General features: G+C 56.7%; 1 protein-coding gene across 3 annotated transcripts in view; it reads right to left on the reverse strand.

Annotated features, from left to right (window-relative positions):
- SLC43A1 (solute carrier family 43 member 1) overlaps positions 1-15,002 on the reverse strand; it is a 30,165-nt gene extending 15,163 nt beyond the window's left edge. Inside the window, exons 1-5 of one of the 3 annotated variants that reach the window (XM_055142810.1) lie at positions 14,725-15,002; positions 13,130-13,296; positions 1,443-1,620; positions 1,285-1,340; positions 1,065-1,141 (exon numbers count right to left, since the gene is read on the reverse strand). In XM_055142810.1, the coding sequence (XP_054998785.1) occupies positions 1,065-1,141; positions 1,285-1,340; positions 1,443-1,620; positions 13,130-13,283 (465 nt within the window). In that variant the 5' untranslated portion in view covers positions 13,284-13,296; positions 14,725-15,002. Of the gene's footprint in view, positions 1-1,064; positions 1,142-1,284; positions 1,341-1,442; positions 1,621-13,129; positions 13,381-14,027; positions 14,139-14,724 lie in introns of those variants that run through there. The other 2 variants (XM_055142811.1, XM_004620448.2) reach the window with 2 other exon arrangements.
- Between the last annotated feature and the right edge of the window lie 6,041 nt (positions 15,003-21,043).

Consider the following 21,043-nt stretch of genomic DNA (forward strand, 5'->3'; position numbering starts at 1 on the left):
GCCCGGGTCCGAGGGGGGGAGACCCCCGCGGCCTGGCGCCGGCGAGAGGGGCCTGGGAATCCCGAGCCAAGCTGCCGCACAGCACGCAGGGGCTGCGGAATGGGGCGGGGAGGAAGGGATCGCTTCCTTAGAGAGTTGTGAAATGTCCCGGGCTGGAATTAAAGGCGGGGGCCGGGTGAAGGGAAATTCGGCCAAAAACACCCAGTTTGGCGGTCAGGCGGCCCTCGTTTGAGATAAACAGCCCCATCCCGAGTCTGAGCCTGCCAGGAACCCCACCCCCCCTCCCCCCAACCACCACCACCACCAACACACACTCTCCTAAGCCCTTAACCCTTGTCCTCACAACACACTCTTACGCACTCCAAACGCACCCCGGCTTTGTAAGAAGTGCCGCCCGCCGCCGCTGCTGTGTTTGCAGGTCAAGCACGGTCAAGTCTGGGCGCTTTCCTAGGAGCCGGTCCTCTACGCACAAGTACATTCCCCGCCTGACCTTGCCCACGGACGGACAGCACCGTACCTACGCAGGCACACACACACATACACATACACACACGCACACACAGAGGCACAGACTCACTCACACACACACATACACACAGACTCACACACACAGACACACACACACACATACACACACGCACACACAGAGACACAGACTCACACACACACACACACACACACACACACTCACTGGGGCTCCCTCCCTATCCCCTGTCACACGACCCCCAGCTTAAATTGTCTTTCCAGTACTGACATAATGTATGCATTTGCTTGGTGTTCGGAGGTGCCTTTACACTGCACCCCCCACCCAGTGTAAGTTCCAGGAAAAAGAAGATCCAGCTTGTGCTTTGCACACACACACACCCCACCCCCACAGAGCTCAAAGTCTCAGGGGTTCCGGACGCACAGACACACACACACACACACACTCTCACACCAGTCTTGACTGCACGGGGCCGGGTGCCTGCGGTGGCCCCTCTCATCCTCCCTGGCTCCCGCCCCTCCACCCCCCCCATTCCATTCCTGGGTGCCCTTCGGCCAAGCCCAGGGCCTGTCACACTCACCGTGAGTGAAGAGAATGTTAGGCAGATGCCACCAAAGCCGTTCAGGGACAGTGCCAGGAAAATCAACGGGGACAGAACTGGAGGGAGGAGAGGGGGTGGCTGAGGGCGCTGGAGGAGCGAGCAGAGCGAAGGGAGGCCAGGGGCGGGAGCTGTGGCAAACGTCCACCGTCATCCCACCCCATCCTCTTCCCCAGGGGCCCCTCACGGCCGGCCAGCTCACCTCTGGTGTCCCGAGAGGCCAGGGCCATCAGGGTGCAGGACGCGGCAAAGCAGGCACTGTGGGGGGCACGGGAAGGGGCAGGGGTGGGCCGCTGGACGCTCCTCCCCGCCCCTCGTCCCTGCGGCAGCCCTGCGCCCCTCTGGGCCCGCCCAACTCACCTGCCAACCAGCCGCACGGGCCGGGGGCCAAAGCGGTCCATGAGGATCCCCAGCGGCAGGGTAGTGGCGCTCAGCACGAAGGAGCCAATGGTGAAGCCCAGGTTGAGCATCTCGTCCTGGGCATCGCAGCTGGCCATCCGGGGCGGCGTCTCCTGGGTAGTGTTGGTGGTGTTGTCGGCTGCGGAGGCGGAAGGGAGAGATGAGGCCAGGCTGGGAGGTGCGCTGGGCGCGGGAGAGTCGGGGGTCAGGGCGCCCGCTGTGGAGCACTGGGATTCCGAGTCTCGGCCATCTTTCCGGGGCGGAGGTAGGATCCGGGGTGGGGGATCCACACCGACCTGAAGGCTCAGTGAGCTCAAAAGCAATTGTGGCTGGAGCCATAGCACAGCGGGTAGGGCGTTTGCCTTGCACGTGGCCAACCCGGGTTCGATTCCCAGCATCCCATATGGTCCCCGAGCACCGCCAGATGTAACCCCTGAACATCGCCGGGTGTGACCCAAAAAGCAAAACAAAAAAAATTTGATTTTGGAACCAGAGCAATAGCCCCGAAGGTAGGGCGCTTGCCTTGCACATGGCCGGTTGACCCAGGTTCAATCCCTGGCACCCCAGATAGTTCCCGGGGCCACCAGGAGCGACCCCTGAGCTCCGAGCCAGGAGTAAGCCCTCAGCACTGCTCTGTGTGGTCCAAACACAAAACTCATAAAAGTTGATTGTGGGTATCAAGTATTTACTTAATGTCCAAGTTGAGGGGGTTGTGGACCCTGTGAGGAAGCCCCCTAAATCCCTGGGTGACATTTAAGAAAAGAAACAAACATTTCTGGAAAAGTTCAAGACTTTCCCTCTAAGAACCTTGAAAAGAATCACAGTTGCAGCAGTAAGGCCTTACCCTATCCCCCACACCCCACAGGGGCCTGCGAGCCCCACCTAGCGAGATCTCTGGGCACAAAGCCAGGAGGGAGCCCTGAGCAAAGTTGGGTGTGACCCAAACACTAAACCAGAACGGGGCCGGAGCGATAGTACAGCAGATGGGGCATTTGCCTTGCACATGGCTGACCCGGGTTTGATCCCCAGCATCCCATAGGGTCCCCCGAGCACCGACAGGAGTGATTCCTGACTGCAGAGCCAGAAGTAGCCCATGAGCATCGCTGGGTGTGACCCCAAAAGTGGAAAAAAAAAAAAAAACCTAAACCAAAGTTATCACAGCTAACATCAATTAAGCCGGGGCCCATGTTCTAACCAGCTGGGAAAGAACCAGCCCATAAAGCAGCCGCGGGTGATGAAGCGGAGTCCAGGATTAGGAGCCGGGCACTGCCCCCCAGGACTGGTCAGGAGGTCCCCTGGAGAAGTCTCTAGAACCTGACTCCGACTCAACTGAAACAGGCTCTGCAGGTGAGCTGCCAACTGGGCGCTGTGACAAGTTCATGGAAGAGGCTAGCGGTGGTGGGGGAGGGGGCGGCTGCACTTAACCCTCGAGGCTCCACAGCCAGGAGGTGGCTGGACGCTCCACCGCCTCCGGCAGCTATTTAGGTGTCCTTCCCCACCGAAAACGTGGGGTGCCCCCCACCCCCAGGAAGGCAGACAGACCCAAGTGGGAATTCCCACCACCGTCCTTAACTGGAGGTGCAGAGAGGACAAGGGGCTGCTTCTCTCAGAGCCTCAGGCCCGCGGCAAAAGGAGCAGAAACCGTGGGCCCAGAGAGACAGTAAGGGGCTGGAGTGATAGCGCAGCGGGGAGGGCGTTTGCCTTGCATGCGGTAGACCCGGGTTCGATCCCCGGCATCCCATAGGGTCCCCCCAGCACTGCCAGAAGTAATTCCTGAATGCAGAGCCAGGAGTTAATCCCTGAGCATCACTGGATGTGACCCAAAAAGCAAAAAGAGAGAGAGAGAGAGAGAGAGAGAGAGAGAGAGAGACAGGACAGTGGGGAGGGCTTTCTGGCACATGGCCAACCAGGGTTCGATTCCCCAGCACCTCCATAGGACCCCCCTAACCCAGCCAAGAGTGACCCCTGTGTACAGAGCCAGGAGTAAAGTCCTGAGCTTACCAACGGGTGGAGCCCCCAGAAACAAACAAACAAACAAACAAAAAAGAGCAAAGAACACATAAGCCCCAAATTCCAAGGAGATCCACTGGGAAGAGGAGAGCCAGGAGCAGGACTGGAAGTTCCCCCTTCCCGTGGCACTTACGTTAAAGAATAAATAGAGGAGTAAACAGGTGTTGATTTGAGACACTGAGACTGATGTGTCCACCAGTGGTGCTCACACTTGCATGTGGTTTCGTGAACACGCACTGGGGTTGGCGTGTTAAAGAAGACAGGCCCTGTCACCGCTCCCTTCCATCAGGCCCGTCGGCTCCCACTCATTCTCCTGTGCAGTCCCTGTCCAATAAGCACCGTGGGTAAAAGCAGGCAGGACACAGGGCATTTAGGTCACAGGCTGCAAAAAGGGGACCAGAAATGGATGGACCACCTGAGCACCGCCAGGGGTAATTCCTGAGTGCAGAGCCAGGAGTAACCCCTGTGCATTACCAGGTGTGACCCAAAAAGCAAAAAAAAAAAAAAAGAAAGAAAGAAATGGATGGACCACCCCCCAAAAAGAGAATTCAGCTTTTAACTGGTTACTAGTTTCAAATAAGGAGTCGCCATGTAAAAAATGCAGCAGTTCTGCATTACAAAGAAAACCAAAACTGGGGGATGGTATTTATTTGGGAGCCACATCCCAGGGGTCCAGGGGACCATCGCTGGCTCTGTGCTCAGGAGTGACCCCCGGTGGTCTCCTCAGGATATGTGGTGCAGGGGATTTGAACCAGAGTCTCATCTGCCACAGAAAAATGCAAAAGGCAAGGAACTTCTGTGGCTTGGGGTGTGTGTGGGGGGGTGGTTTGTTTTGTTTTGATGTGTTAGAATGATGCCCAATGGTGCTCAGGGGCTGTTCCCAGCTCTGTGCTCGGGGAACCATACAATGTCAGGGATGGCATCTGCGCCTTCCTCAGGCACGCCACCCACTGAGCTTTCCGGCCCTCTGGCTTCTCTGAGAAGTCCACAGCCCTGACCATGCTGCATGGAGCCAAGACCAGTCCTTTCTCCTGGGCTTTCACTCTAGATCCTCACGCCCTCACCTCCCTAGCTCCCCACGCATGCCTTCTTCCAGTACTAAGTTAGTCCGAACCGCCCTGCCTTCCTCAATTAGCATTAACTCTCTGGGCACCCCGGCATGAGTGTTTGCAGACCCCACACGAAACCCTGGCCCTGCTCCTCAGCCTTTTCCAATCAAATGACCCTTTCTCTCACCCACAGTCCCACCGGTGCTGCCTGCTTGTCTCTGCCGGGCCACGTTTTTTTCGCGTAGAATCTTATTTCATTCCTTCAAGACCCTCCCGTAATGATCCCCGTTTTAGGGACCACGTTCCCGGGAGCAAAGCAACTCACAATCACCCAGACTCTCAGAAGCAGGATCAGAATCAAACTCAAAACACTGTCCAGGGGCTGGAGGGATAGCACAGTGGGTAGGGCGTTTGCCTTGTACGCGGCCAACCCGGGTTCGAGTCCCAGCATCCTATTACATCCTGAGCACCGCCAGGAGTAATTCCTGAGTGCAGAGCCAGAAGTAACCCCTGTGCATCACCAGGTGTGACCCAAAAAGCAAAAAAAACACACTGTCCCAGGCCAACACTGCCGAGGGTCGTCTCTGCCCACTCCAGGGCAGCCGGCCCTGCAGGAGCATCTGTGAGGAGACGTGTTTTCCATGGGCAGAGGATTTCCACGCTCCTATTTTAGGGCCAAGCAAGGTACTTGTTTCTCTGGTCCACCTCTTGCGATTCTGGTTAATGGGAGCTTGTTCATGGGGGCTGGTCACTGAGAGGGTGGACAAGAGAGCGGCCGGCCCCGAAGGCAAACACCTCTTAGATCTCTCTCTGCAGGTCAATTCTGACAGAAGATAACTGTTGAAAGCCACCTTCCTGCTCGACAATGAGGCAGGACAGATAAAAGGACTGAGTGTGTGAGTGATAGCATCAGGACTAGCAGGTACCATCAAGGGGGTGTCCGGGGAATGTTTCCCAACACAGAGCCTGGGGCATTCAAGAAGTTTTTTTTTTCTTTTTGGGTCACACCCAGTGATGCTCAGGGGTCACTCCTGACTCTGCGCTCAGGAATTACTCCTGGCGGTGCTCAGGGGCCCAGATGGGATGCTGGGAATCGAACCCAGGTCGGCCGCGTGCAAGGCAAATGCCCTACCCGCTGTGCTATTGCTCCAGTCCCAAGAAGAATTTAAGACAAGGGACAAGGTCCAGAAACATAGTACAGCGCATACGGCGCTTGCCTCGCATGCAGTTGACCCAGGTTTGAAGCCTAGAGCCTCATAAGGTCCCCCAAGTCCCGCCAGGAGTGAGCCCCAATAGCAGAGCCAGGATAAGCCCTGAGTGCCACCAGGCGTGCCCCCTTCCCCCAAAAAAGAGGTTCTTCAGAAAGTTTCTCTTGCTTCATGTTATTAGTCATGGAATGTGCATCAGACGCACATCACTGTATATTAGAAGCAGCTACACACACAGACAATGGGAGCATGTTCACACGCGATGAGTCCAACCCATGTTACCAAGGACATTCATTATACTACTGGATGCAGCTCATTTTCTTTTTTGTTTGGGGGCCATACATGGTGATGCTCGGGAGTTATTCCTGGCTCTGCACTCAGGAATGACTCCTGGTGGTGCTCAAGGGGGGGTGGGGGATCTACGGGGTGTCAGGAATCGAACTCAGGTTGGCAGCATGCAAGGCAAGTGCCTACCTGCTTATACTATCATTCCAGCCATAGACACTAATACACAGACACTTTTGTGTGGGCTGATACATAGATACCTGTTGGGGGGGGGGGGGACAGGAAAGCCAGGGGGTGGTTTGAGGCCACTCCTGGTTCAATCATCCTCCTGGCAATGTTTGGGGACTAGGGATCAAACCTGGGTCAGCACATGTGAGGCAAGTGCCTTACCTGATGCACTATCTCTCTAGCCCCTGAACCTGAAGTTTCTAGTTTTGAGGTTTTGAGGGTCTTATTTGTTAAGTTTTTGGCTACACTTTGGCTTGGGGGACCCCATAGGGTGCAGGGGGTTGAACGCAGACTGGCTGCATACTAGGCAAACACCCTACCCACTGTACTATCGCTCCAGCCCTTGAAGCTAAATTTTTCTTTTGAGGGCCACACCCAGCAATGCTCAGGGGTTCCTCCTGGTTCTGCACTCAGGAATTACTCCTGGCGGTGCTTGGGGGACCTTATGGGATGCTGGGGATTGAACCCAGGTTGGCCGCGTGCAAGGCAAACACCCTCCCTGCTGTGCTCTCTATCACTCTGGGCCCCTGAAGCTAATTTTTTTTTTTTTTTGCTTTTTGGGTCACACCCGGCGATGCACAGGGGTTACTCTTAGCTCTGCACTCAGGAATCACTCCTGGCGGTGCTCAGGGGACCATATGGGATGCTGGGAATCGAACCCGGGTCGGGCGCATGCAAGGCAAACGCCCTACCCGCTGTGCTATCACTCCAGCCCCCCTGAAGCTAAATTTTTAAGTGGGTTAGTTTATTGAGTTATTTAATTAGGATTTGGGGTCACATCCGGCACTGCCCAGGGCTTCCTCCTGGCTCTGGGCTCAGGGATCACTCCAGACAGGACTTGGAAGATGGGGGAAATCAAACCCGGACTGGATGCCTGCAAGGTAAATTCCCCACTGTCTCTCTGGCCCTGAAGTGGGTTGACTGCAAGGCAATAAGAAGCTAATGACCCATGACACTCAGCAAATGGACTCTGGTGAGTGCTAGAAAGCGGGGCGGTGGTTAAGCCCTCCCCGCTCTGGGATTCGACCATGTTCAAATCCGGGCCCCCACATCCTGCCACCCCAACTGTGCCCTTGGTTATCCCCTCTGTAAAAAGAGAGAGTGGCCGTAACGGCCAGAAAGCCGCCTAAGGAGGGCCCCACAGAAGTAGTCACAGGCCGTGAAGGCGCTGGCTTTCTCTCCCATCTCAGAGGGTCCTTCCTCATCCACAGGCAGTCCCCTCCTGCAGGGGACACCAGGCCCGGTCACCAGGACCATCTACAGGCCTGGGCTCTGGGTGCTTTGTCTTGTTGAGGGCTGCCCTTCCCCTGAACAAAACTGGAGGCCAAGGGAGGTGGGAGGCAGCTGCACTCTGGCCAAGTTAAATCCTGGGGAGAAGGTTCTAGAGTCAGCCCTGGGGATGAATGCTCTCTCTGCAATTTATTCAGTAGCCATGTGACCTCCGGCAAGGTTCTTTGCCCCTGTTTTGGCTTTCCCCTGTACAGAACAGGTTAATAAGAACAGTTCTATCACAGGCGGCTCTGAGGACGTAAGGTCTCCCGATACTACTACTACTAATACTACCCGGGGACACACAGGGGTAAGTAACTACTGTTACATTACTTGAGCCCTTCTACAGAATGTTCCATGGTGAATTGCCTCATTTCTGCGTGTCAGAGCCCTTTGTACCTATGATGCCTACAGGGAAATCCCCCAGCCCAAAAAAATCATCCAAGAGAGGGGCTGGAGAGATAGCACAGCGGGTAGGGTGTTTGCCTTGCACGCGGCCGACCCAGGTTCAAATCCCAGCATCCCATATGGTCCCCTGAGCACAGCCAGGGGTAATTCCTGAGTGCAGAGCCAGGAGTGACCCCTGTGCATCGCCAGGTGTGACCCAAAAAAGCAAAAAAAAAAAAAATCATCCAAGAGGAAGAGAAAAATGACTAAGACTGGGCCAGGCAGAAGGAGAGAAACAGTAAGAGAGAATATGCCTGCCGCAGAGGCAGCGGAGGAGGGGTGGGGGGGAAGGGGGCGGGAGGGATACTGGAAACACTGGTGCTGGAGAATGGGCACTGCTGGAGGATGGGTACTCAAACATTGTATGACCTAAACGTAATCAGGCAAGCTTGTAAATCTGTAACTGTAGCTCCGGGTGATTCATTAAAATAAAATAAAATAAAAGACTGGGCCAGGGGCTGGAGCAATTAGTACAGCGGGTAGGGCGTTGACCGACCCGGGTTCGATTCCCAGCATCCCATATGGTCCTCTGAGCACTGCCAGGGGTGATTCCTGAGTGCAGAGCCAGGAGTAACCCCTGTGCATTGCCAGGTGTGACCCAAAAAGGAAAAAAAAAAAAAAAAGGACAGGGCCAGGGAGACAGTGCAACAGACTGGAGGAAATGCTTTGCAGGAGGGCAGGAGGGCCACCAGGGTCTGATGCCTGGGCACCAAGCACTGCTGGGTGTGGCCCCCCCAAAAAGGCAGAAGAAGGCCTGGAAAAATAGTCCAGGGGGAAAGGCACTTGTCTTTCATGCAGCCAACCCAGGCTTGATTCCCAACCCCACATACAGTCCCAGATCCCTGCTAGGAGTGAGCCCTGAGTACTGCAGGGTTGGCAACCCCCACACACACACACAAAAAAAAAAAATTAATATATATAAAAGAAGAGAAGGAGACTTTTTTTCAAAAGCAAGTACAGGGGCTGGAGCAATAGCTCGGTGGGTAGGGTGCTTGCCTTGCATGCTGCCAAGCTGGGTTCAGTCCCCAGCACCCTGTACGGTCCCCTGAGCACCACCAGGAGTGATCCCTGAGCGCAGAGCCAGGAGTAAGCCCCCAGCGCTGCTGAGTGTGGCCCCCAAACCAAAACTATTGAAAAGTAAGTTAATTAAAAAGAAAGCACTAAGACAGCAGGGGGTATCTGCATGACACCATTGGGGGAAGGGGGTCTGGAGCCCCAGTGTCTGTGGTGGTGACCCTCTGAAGGTTGGACGCCCCTCTTTTTCACTGCTGCTTAAGTGACGTCCTTTGGTCCTCACATCCCTGCTGCAAGGAAGAGTTTACCCCTCCCCCCACCCGGTCTATGAGCAGGACTGGGGGTGGAGGCCTGAGAACGGGTTTGAGCAGCCTAGGACCTCGCACCCAAGAAAGGCCAGGCTGCGCCTGGGACCCAGAGCCAGAATTCAGTGTGCTGGCTCTCATTTTATTTTCACAAAGCCCCCATAAGGGAAGGATTATAGATTCGATTTTTATCAGGTCCTATTTTGGTAATTAAGAAAACTGGGGAAGGGCTGGAGCGATAGCACAGCGGGTAGGGCATTTGCCTTGCATGCGGCCGACCCGGGTTTGATTCCCAGCATCCCATATGGTCCCCCAGCACCGCCAGGAGTAATTCCTGAGTGTAGAGCCAGGAGTAGCCCTGTGCATCACTGGGTGTGACCCGAAAAGCAAAAAAAAGAAGAGAAAACTGGGGAGCCGGAGCTATAGTACAGCAGGGAGGGCATTTGCCTTGCACATGGTCAACCAGGGTTCGATCCCCGGCATCCCGTATGGTCCCCCAAATACCGCCAGGAGTGATTCCTGAGTGCACAGCCAGGAGTAACCACTGAGCATCACTGGGTGTGACCCAAAAAGGAAAAACAAAAAGAAAAAAGAAAAAGAAAACTGGGGCCATGGAGAGATAGCTCAGTGGCTATGTGGGAAGTGTCATGCAGCCCCCTGGGTGCAGCCAGGAAGGACCCCTCAATGCAGAACCTGGAGCACTGCTGGAGGAAGGAAGGGAGGGAGGGAGGGAGGGAGGGAGAGGAGAAGGGAGGGAAGGATGGCGAGAAAAAGGAATAGCCATCATAATAAATAAATTAATTAAAAGACATACAGAAAGTAGGGTTTCTAGGATGTGGGAAGAATGTAAAGTGGTACAGCCTCTTCGGAAAACAGCCTGGGAGTCCCTCAAAGTATTAAACTTAGAGTCAGCCTTCTGGGGCACTCCTAGCTAAGAGGAAGGCGAACATACGTCCCCATCTAAACCTGTGCACAAATGTTCCCAGGAGTCTCAGTCATAGAAGCCCCAGAGTGGAAGCGGCCCAAATGCCCATCGCCCGATGAATGGATAAATAAAGTGTGGAGGAGCCACACAATGGAGCCTTATTCATTCATGGAAAGACACCAAGTCCTGCTCCTCTACAGATGAACCTTGAACTCGGGCTGACTGAGGAGAGGCTGCCCCGAAAGGCCACATCTCAGAAAGCGCCACCTAGACAAAGGCCCGGCACAGGCCCCTGTGCTGTTGTCATAGCAAAACTATGACAGGAAGTCGGTGAGTGGTTGCTTGGGGGGTAAGGAGGGGACTCAGCGGGGGGTCCCCTACTGCTAATAGGCACAAGGATTCTTTGGGGTGGCGTGGGGGAGCAGAGTGTTCTAAAGTTGATTGCTGTCATGGTTGTGTAACTCCGGATAGACCAAACCACCACTAAATTGTGTTCCAAGTGGGTAAAAGAAATATCTGTGACTTAACATCTTGCTAAAACTTTCTCTGTCTGTCTGTCTGTCTGTCTGTCTGTCTCTCTCTCTCTCTCTCTCTCTCTCTCTCTCTCTCTCTCTCTCTCTCTCTCACACACACACACACACACACACACACATTCCCTAAAACACAGGAGGAGGGAAGTAGGAGTTTGGGGTTGACAACTATTTTACAGATGGAGTTTGGGGATAGTTACTAAAACGTACACATTTGTCAAAACACATAAAAGTTTGGGGTGCAGGGGCTGGAGCAATAGCACAGTGGGTAGGGCGTTTGCCTTGCATGCGGCCGACCCAGGTTCAATCCCCGGCATCCCATAGGGTCCCCCAGCACCACCAGGAGTAATTCCTGAGTGCCGAGCCAGGAGTAACCCCTGAGCATGGCTGAGTGTGACCAAAAAGGTAAAAAAAAAGTTTGAGGTGCAGGGTTAGAGACAGCAAAGATGGGAAAGCACTTGCTTTGCATGGGCCCAGCCCGGGTTCGATCCGGGTCACGGCCTCTGGTTTCCTGAGCACCGCCAGGAGTAATAGCAGAGTACAAAGTCAGGAGTTAGCCCTGAGCACTGCCAGGTCAAGGCACAAACACCAAACACAAAACCACAACCGATGGAAACTGCAGGCAGAGGCTTCCAGACAGGCAGGGGGAGGGATAAAGGCCCTCGGAAGGAGGCAAAGGGCTGAGTTTCTCCTCCCCCGGAAACAGCTCACAGGGCACCTGGGCTTTCAGATTCTCTCCTAGGATTCTTCTCTGAGCCGCCCTGACGCCTATCATTTCATCCCAGGCCGGCCCCTCCTGCCCCGGCCTGCCTCCCCGGGCCAGCTGCCAACTCTAATCGCCACTTCTTGCAGTCCAGCACCCCATCACTCTCCATTCGGTGCCACCTGCTGCTGTCCTACTGATAACCCCAGCCAGGCGGCACGGCCCCCGTGGCAGAGATCAAGACCTCCCCGGCTCCACCCACAGGGCAACGGTTTTCTCCCACGGCTCAGGCTGGCGTTCACGGGGAGATGCCACGCTGGGCCGGTGCCAAGAATGACACTAACATTTATCAAGCGGCTATTGATTCTCACGACATTGCCCACTGGAAGAGTCTTTCCTTCGTCCCATTTTTGCAGACCAAGCCATTGAAACACAAGCAGGTTAAGGAACAGCCACTTGTCACCCTGGCTGGGAAAAGTGGTGAAAGGTGAACTTGTAACCCCATCTGGTCGAGCTCCAAAACCTGTTCCTTTGGCGGCAGCTTCGGAGGGAGTCGGAGGCAGTCGGAGGGTGGTCGGAGGGTAGTCGGAGGGTAGTCGGAGGGAGAGTCAGAGGGAGTCGGAGGGAGTCGGAGGGAGTCGGAGAGAGTCGGAGAGAGTCGGAGGGTGGTCGGAGGGTAGTCGGAGGGTAGTCGGAGGGAGAGTCAGAGGGAGTCGGAGGGAGTCGGAGGGAGTCGGAGGGTGGTCGGAGGGTAGTCGGAGGGAGAGTCAGAGGGAGTCAGAGGGAGTCGGAGGGAGTCGGAGGGAGTCGGAGGGAGTAGGAGGGTAGTCGGAGGGAGTCGGAGGGAGTTGGAGGGAGTCGGAGGGAGTAGGAGGGTAGTCGGAGGGAGAGTCGGAGGGAGTCGGAGGGAGGAAGAGAGAACCCAGAAAGGGAGGAAAGAGAAGCGCCACACTTGACAGCCAGCTAGTTCCTGGGACTGAGTGTGTCTTCACTTCTCTCTCCTTCCCAGAAAAGCAAGATAGCCATCAGACCGCTGGCAAACAGCGGCAGGCGAACTCCATCCCCAGCCCAGCCAGAGGCTGCGGTTACGGGGTGATGGGCCTGAGAATCCCCAATCTCTCATTCCAAGCCTGAAACTGGAAGCCAAGTGACTGAAGTGGGAACAATGCGCCATTGCCACGCAAGGTCTAGAGCGAAGGGAGTTCACTAACAAGCCCTGGGGGTGAGGACCCGAGGGCAAGGTCTGGGGGAGAGAAGTGAGAAAGTCTTTGACATTCAGATCCGCCTCTTTCAGCCTCTCCAACTGGGCCCACCCAGAAGGGGAATAATTCAACTTCTGCTTCTCAATGTCCAGCTTGCTCTGGGCCTGCAACTGCCCAAGGACCCCGGCAATCCTCCATGAGGGGGACCCTCAGGATCCCAGGTCAATCCTCCATGAGGGGGACCCTCAGGATCCCGGGTCAATCCTCCATGAGGGGGACCCTCAGGATCCCGCGAGTTCTGGGTAGGGCCAGAGAGGGAGAGGGTGCAGAAAGGGATGGATTCTTCAGGAAGCTTGAAGAGGTCTAAAGGGTGTCCATTTCCTGCCCCCCTGCACGGGATCTCAGCAGCCGCCGACTCACCCCTCCAGTCTCTCCGTCCACGGTTGCCCACCCGGTGCCCTTCCCGGGCATACCTGGGCAGATGCTGGAATAGAAGCCCTCAGTCTTCAGGATGATCAGCAGGGAGCCCCAGCCCAGGAGCACGGCGGAGAAGAAGAGGTTCTCCAGCACGGCGGTGCATGCCATCCACCAGCGCCGCTGGTACGCCTGCTGCAGCGTCGGGGCCATGCTGGCGGCGACCCTGCACAGGAACAGGGCGCTCAGGGACGGGCGCGGCAGCGGCCCTTGAGAAGGGTCCTGCATCATGGTGCTGGCCTCTCGGACCCCTCGAACCCACCCGCCAGCGGCCACTCATGGAGACCCCCCCACCCCCCGTGGAGACCCGGGCGCGGGGCGCCGTTGAGCTGCCTGGTGGCGCGCTGGCAGTGCCAGGGGCGCACGCGGCACTGGGCTCCCGCCGGGCCCACTATCAAGGAAGGTCCTGTCTGCGCTCAACCGCTTCCTGGCGCGCTGCCGCGCTCCCTGCCAACCCCGGCCAGCATGCGCGGGGGCCCGGCTCCCGGGGAGCCCAACCCGCACGACACCCCCCTCCCCCCGCCCCCAAAGGGCAAGCAAAGGGCCGGGAGCACTCTCGAGTGCCCGCTGGCCAGCATCCGGTCTCCCGCGCCAGGCAAGACCCTCCACTCCAACCCAGCCCCCAACCAGAAGCAAACCCGAGGTGGAAGCAAGGGGGAGAAAAAAATGTCTAGGGCTGGCTTAAGACAACCCCCACTCTGCGCACCCCGTGCCCCCTAAAATGATTCCTCTCTGGTGAGTTGGGGCGAGGAAGGGGACAGCCAAAACTCTTTCGGCACCGGGCGACCCACGTCCCGGCCGAGTCCCGGCGCGAGCCAACAGCTGCCACGTGGAAGGCGGCGCCCCGGGGACCGGCCCTCCCGCGCCCCGGCGGCCCCCCGCACGCCCCTCACTCACTCGCTGGGGCGCGGGGCCCCCCGCAGCTGTGCGCCGGGGTGTCCGCGCGCCCCCTCCTGCCCGGAGAGGGGGATCGGGTTCGGGCAGGAAGTCCGGTGGCCGCTGACTTTATAAGGGCAGCGGCGGCGGATGGGCGGGCGCGCGTGTTTACCCAGGGAGGGAAGGAGCCGCGCGGCGCGGCCCCCCGCACCGCCGCCCGCAACAGCCCCGCACCGGCCCGCCCTGCCGCCGCGGCGGGAGGTCGTCGGAGACGCCGGGCGGGGGGCGATCGCGGCCGGCGACGGCGACGGCGGCGGGGGGGGGGGGGGACAGGGCCGGAGGGACGCGGCGAGGAGCGGGGCCGGTCAAGGGCAGGGGAGAAAGGGCACGAGCGGGGCGAGGATGGCACGCGCCCGGGCCCGCATCTGGGCACCGCAGCTTCGGGACGGGGCGCGCCCGCTGCGCCGTCCCCAACTTTGCCCGCCACGGTCCCTCGCGGCCGAGGAAACGCGGCTGGAGGAGGAGGAGGAGGCCCCGGGGCGACAGCGGGGAGCGGCCGGCTGCGCCCCGGGGACCCGCGCGCTCAGGTAACGGATCGGGGTGGCGGGCGGGGCGGCCCGAGCGATCTCCCCCCGTGGGCGCGCCACGGGGGACCCCGCTGATTTCCAACCCCCCCCCCGCCCACCACCACCACCACGGCCCCCGCCCCGCCGCTCACCTCGGGCGCACTCGCAGCCGGAGACGACGCGGAACTCGGGCGGGTCCTGCCTCGGGGAACCCCGGCGCTCCGCACGGCTCGGGGTGCGCCCGGTCCGACCGCGCGGCCTCGGCGGGTCAGCCCGACAGCTGCGTGTCCGCGTCTCCGGTGTCCCCTCCCTCCACCGCCTCAGACACCGGGGAGCCGGAGACCCGCGGGGCGCCCCCGAGCCGCCAAGTGGGTCATGGAACTAAGTGGGTCTAGGGAGTTGATGGGTGTATTTACACCCGTCCCGGGGCTGAGCCCAGAGGTAGGGGCGGGGGCTCCCTTCCCTACCCCTCCCCCTAGGTCGAGTTTCACGCGCACGTGACCCGCCCTCGGGTCCCCAGATACTCTGCCCGGCACGCGTCCCGGCACCTAAACTTTCCACCCTCGCCCCCCACCCGCTCCCTCGGCACCCCCCACCCCCACCCCCGACCCCGGTGGCGGACGAAAGCTGGCGGCGCCCTCCGTTATCCGCGGTCAAAACAAAGAAGGGCTCCGCCGGGCTGACCGCGAAGCAGGGGCAGGCTTGGGTGGGGTTTCTGAACTCTGCAGTTGGGAGCTGGATTTTCCCAACAGGCTGACAGGACACGTGTTTCTTTGGAACGCGTCGGGTCGAGGTCGGAGTGTCGCCTTTGCAACTGATTGGCCCGGGCTCCCTCGGACAAGCCTCTGAACTTTCGGCTCCGCTGCAAAGGCGGATAATCGCAGCACACACCTACCTGTGGGCCGCTGCGGGGGATGTGGGTGGGCGTGGGGGTGGAATGCTTGGACACAAGAGGGAGAATAAGAATGTGCGTTGTTGGGGCTGGAGCAATAGCACAGCGGGTAGGGCTTTTGCCTTGCACACGGCCAACCCGGTTAACCCAGCATCTCATATGGTGCCCTGAGCACCACCAGGGGTAATTCCAGAGTGCAGAGCCAGGAGTAGCCCCTGTGCATCGCCAGGTGTGACCAGAAAAAAAAAAAAAAACACTGCGTTGTTGTGGAGGCTGGTCGTTACTATCTCCGAGAGCTGGTGTGGCATGCTTCTTCCTTCAGGGACAGATCACTAGTGAACCTTACTGCCTCCGGGGCCAAATTTTCCTCCTCGGTAAAATAAACGAGGAGGCGTCATGACTGTGGGTCTTGGTGTCCTTTCGGGAGAGGGTGAAGCCATCAAGAGAAGACAGCGGTGGTGAACGAAAAAGCAATACTGGTGACACCAAGTTCTATGGAATGGGAAAGTGCCCGGGAAGTTTCCAGAAGACCTCAGCAAAGAGGGCAAGGCGGAACTGCCCAGCCAAGTGAGGAATGTGTTGGGTATCTGGGCAGTTTCAGTTAGAAAAGATCGTTCCCTGCACAAGATATCATGATCTCTTTGAAGGGTCACCGCTTTTTTTGTTTTCTTTTATTTGGGGGCCATACCCAGCAGTGCTCAGGGCTTACTCCTGGTCCTGTGCTCAAGAATCACTCCTGGCATTGCTCAGGGATGCCAGGCCATCAAACCTGCATCAGGGCTTACAAGGTGGGCGCCTTACTGGCTGTACGATTACTCCAGGACCCAAGGTCATGGCTTGTCCCAGAGGGTGGAGATGGGTGGCTGGTCGCTGGTCCCGGGTGAATAGAGGAGGGTGCAAAGACACGTCTGTCTGACTTTCCCTCTCTCTGGCCCGAAGCAAAGGCTGAGAAGTAGAAAAGGCACCGAGGCCTCCCTCCCTCTCTCCAGCAGGAGCTCCGTGTCCAGCTCAGGTGATCTCAGTTCTTAAAATTCACTGCTGCCTTCCAGAGCTGCAAGCTCAAGGTCGAATGTCTGAGCTCAGCCCGTGGAGGCCATGGAGTCAGGCTCTCACCCGAGACGGAGCTGCTCGAGGACTCCGTGAGCGATGTGTGAGCCCACTCCCTGTGGAAACGCATGCAAGAACACAAGCACGCACACGCCTTGGCATCCCGGTGGCAGGGCCATGGGGGCGTCCCGGCACGGATCCTAGCCAGGGCCCAGCAGCGGGAGGGTTTGTTCTTCCTCATACTTGACCCACATCCCTGTACTTGCCTCATGATCTGGCAGTTCCTGGAGGACAGGGGCCTGGTCAGCTGAGTTCACTGCACCCCAGCCCTGAGAACGGCACCCGGGCCTCTGAGAGGTACTTGAGTGAGCACCTGCGGAACGAAGTGTAAAGCCAGCTGGCTTCACGTCTCCTTGCCTTTCCACCTGCTCTTCCCCGTCGGGGGGATGACAGATTCCGTTCTTCCTTTCCCAAGTGCTCGTCCTTCCCAGCTGAGCTCAAGTGTCAACTGTTCAGGAGCCATAGTGCAGTGGGTAGGGCATGTGCCTTGCATGCATCCGATCTGGGTGCAATCCCTGGCATCCCATATGGTCCCAAAACGCCACCAGGAGAATTTCCTGACTCTAGAACCAGGAGTAATCCCTGAGTATTGCTGGGTATGGCCTAATAACAAACAACAACTACATCAACCACATTTTTCTAGACGTTGTTGGACCTGGGCTGGGTTAGGTTAGGTTAGGCACCAAACCCACCAGGAAGCTCTCTCTGAGAAAGTATTCACTGATCCAGAATCATCTAATTAGTTGGCTGCCTCCTCTCCTCTGGGAGAGAAATTTCTTGAGGGAAAAGAACCTCATTGAAGGACACGTGCGCGCCTGTTCCCCACCACAGACCCGGCCAGACACAAGCCAGTGGTAATCTGTTGAATAAATGAAAGGGTCTGCTAAATAATAAATGAAGCTGAAAAAGGCAGGCAGGAGTCACTTTGGAGTGACTTTTGTCATGCTCCGTCTCAACACGGTGGATGGGAGGTCTTGAGTTTTGTTTCCTCGCCGAAGGTTGAAGGCGGGCTGGAGACAGCAGGGTCAGGCCTGGGGCTCCGCTGAAAAGGAAGAAACCTCTAAGCCGCTGGGAGGCCCCTGGGATTGTTCAGAGAGGATGGGGGGCGGGGTGAGGGGGGAGAGAAGAGCCCTGAGGCAGGCTTCCGCGGCCAGCATTCACAGCCCTTCCCTAGACTCTGTCTCCCGGCCTGCCCCCTGGTTGAGCAGCGTTATCATCACCCTGGATCTCCAGTCTGCTCCCTGTCAACTTCACAGCTGAGTGGACAGGGAACCGGGCCCAGGAGTCACCCAGGCTGGCTCCAAAGCTGATTGTGTGCCTTTTGCCCGAGGCACTTACCCAAGCCTCGCTCATTTATTCTGTTAAGTGTTGGAATTAATAGCACCCAGTTGACTGTGTTAGGAATTATTCAGCCTAACAAAAAGACAGTACAAGCCTAAGCATAAAGAATATGAATGTTGCATTCACTTTGGGAAATGCTTTCCCAATTCCTCAAATCTCTTGTTTGTTGTTGTTTTTTTAAGGTTTTTGTTTTGTTTTGTTTTGGGGTGGGTTTTTTTTTTTTGGGGGGGGGTGTTTGGCCACACCTGGATATGCTCCCAGGGTACTCTGGCTTTGCACTCAGGAATCACTCCTGGATCAGATGCCGGGGATGGAACCTGGATGTCTGAAGCAAGTGTCCTATCCTCTGTTCCATCTCTCAGGCCCCAGTTCCTCAAATATTTAAAGAGATACCACCAGGGGCCAGAGAGAGAGTACAGTGGGTAGAGCATATGCCTTGCACATGGCCAACCCAGGCTCAATCCCCAGCATCCCAAACGGTCCCCCAAGCACCACCAAGACTGATCCCTGAGCACAGAGCCAGGAGTCAACCCTGGGCACAGCTGGGTGTGGTAAAAAGCAAACAAACCAAAATTGGCTGGAGGTGTGGGGGGGGGGGGGGTTTGCGGGGAGGAAGTCTATCACCAATTGAGCACTAAACAAAATGTATGCTGGTTGTGTTGTTAATCAAAATGTGTGTGCACTGGTCTGCAGTGTAATATTATTTGCTCCTAAAAAGGAATAAAGGGAAAAATAGCTAAAAAAAAAAAAACTGATCTATACACAACATGGATAAACTTGAACACATTGTTCTAGCTGAAATAATGCATCAAAAGCCACATGAATGACTGAGCTTAATTCTAGGAACAGCCCAGACGAGGGGTAGATCTGTTATAAGACAAAATTTGATTTGTGGTCATCAGAACGGAGGGAGGGGGAAATGGGAAGTACTTGCTAATGAATCTGGGGTCACTTGGGGGGGGCACAATGAAGATGTGCAATTGGATCATGGTGGTGACAACTCTACCAGCATGCTACAATCTACTGAGTTGTACATTCTATGAAGGAATCTAGGGGACTGGAGAGACAGCACAGTGGGTAAGGTGCTTTGCCTTGCATGTGGCCGGCCCAGGTTTGATCCCCAGCATCCCTTATGATCCCCTATGCACTGCCAGGAATAATTCCTGAGTGCAGAGCCAGGAATAACCTCTGAGCACTGCCAGGTATGCCCCCAAAAGGGAAAAAAAAAAGAATTCTAGGGGGTTGAAGATACAGTCCAGGAGACAGAGGGCTTGGTTTGCATGCAGCTGACCCAGGTTTGATCCCCAGGACCCCACATGGTCCCCTGAGCCCTGCCAGGAGCATGCCCTGAGTGTCACTGTGTGTGGCCCAAAATCACACACACACACATACACAGAGGGAATTTTATGATATGTGAGTTATACCCCAGTTTCATAATAAACACTTCGCGTGTATCAGGCCCTAGGGATTTGACAATAAGACTTAGCTCCTTCCAAGGACCAGAGATCACAGGGGAGAGAGGCGGAGGTGAATCAAATGATGCATCACAAGTGTCCTCCATCAAAGGGAAGGACCGTGGTGGGGACACCCGGCGCTGTGGAAACGTATCTTTGTAGAGGGGAGCTTTGATGGACTCCAGAGGCCCGGGAGGATTCCCTGAGGACTGCCATGATGAGATTTCCATGTTCTCATCAGGATTTTTCAACTCCTACAACAGGAGGGACCTTGAAACATCCAGAGAACCCAACGAGAGCCCCAGGCAGGCCACAGAGGTGGGGTCCTGGCAGAGGCTTGTAGCTGTACAGGCTAATTGCGCTGGACCTTCTCAGACAAACAGACATGCTCAAAATTAGCTAGAAATGACGTGGTCCTACTCCCGCCTGTGCCAGGAATAGCACCGCTGTCAACCCAGGTGGCCAAAACCACAGAACGGGAGTTTAGCTCAGAACTTTGCTCCCCGCCTCATCTTCCCCTTCCAATCTCCTTCCCAGGAGCCTGTGGGTCTGGCTTTCAAAGACCTTTGCCCCCGAGAGCCAGGAATTAGCCCTGAGCACAGCTGGGTGTGTGCCCCCCCCCCAAAAAAAAATAAACACTGTGCCGGAGAGATAGTGGTGGGTAAGAGAGATAGTGGTGGGTAAGGCGCATGCCTTGCATGCGACCCAACCAGGTTTGATCCCCCACATCCCATATGGTCCCCTGAGCCCGCCAGGAGTGATCCCCGAGTACCACCAGGTGTGGCCACATAACAAAAGCAAAAATAAACACCCCTCCACTCCACTTCCTTCTCTCCCCATGGCCAACATCCTGGAGTCTGAGCAGACCCCAACCCAGCTCGCATCTGGACGCCTGCAGAGGTTTCAAGCTGACCTTTGGACCCCACCTTCTGTCCAAATCAGCTACAGGGAGAGGGCATTTGCCCTGCACGCAGCCAACCCGGGTCTGATTCCGGGCAACCCATCTGGGGCCCCCACAACGTGCCTCCAGGAGTAATTCCTGAATGCAGAGCCAGGAGTAAGCCCTGAACGTCCCTGAGTTTGGTTCAAATCCCAAACCTTGGCCCCCAGCACTCCCTCCCCCCCCAAAAAAAAAAAGGAAAGGAAAAGAAAAGAAATAAAGCAAATTCCCAGCCTTACAGACTCCATCCAAGCCCTCTGCTGCCGCCAGCCCACCTTCCTCCCAGCTTCTCTTCCCTCCTGGCTGTCGGCATGGGGAGCCACTAACACCCCATGTTCTTCTACTTTAAATTTCGTCTGAGCCTGAAACTCACCCCTCCTGACCTGGCCTAGTGAATCCTTCAGATTTTCATCTCGAGGCCACTTCCTCGGGGAAGGCTCCTTGCCTGTTGCCAGCAGTAAGTCCCCGTGCTTGGGGATGGAGGTGTCCTGCGCATTTCCCTTGGGTAAAATAGCGTCTCCTGTATTTCCTCTTCGGGACTCCCTGTGCCCACCTGTCCCCACCTCCCTCTCCACTGTCCTCCCTCCACTTCCCAAGACCCCTCAGGGCAAATCCTCATCTGTCCTTCAAATCTCACTCACTGGACTGGGAGAGAGATTACAGCCGGGACACTTGCCTGGGTTCGATGTCCTGGATTTGCCATCTGGTCCCCCAAGCACTTCCAGGATGGATCCCTG

This window comes from Sorex araneus, chromosome 6 (assembly GCF_027595985.1).
Source record: "Sorex araneus isolate mSorAra2 chromosome 6, mSorAra2.pri, whole genome shotgun sequence".
NCBI classification, from domain to species: domain Eukaryota; kingdom Metazoa; phylum Chordata; class Mammalia; order Eulipotyphla; family Soricidae; genus Sorex; species Sorex araneus.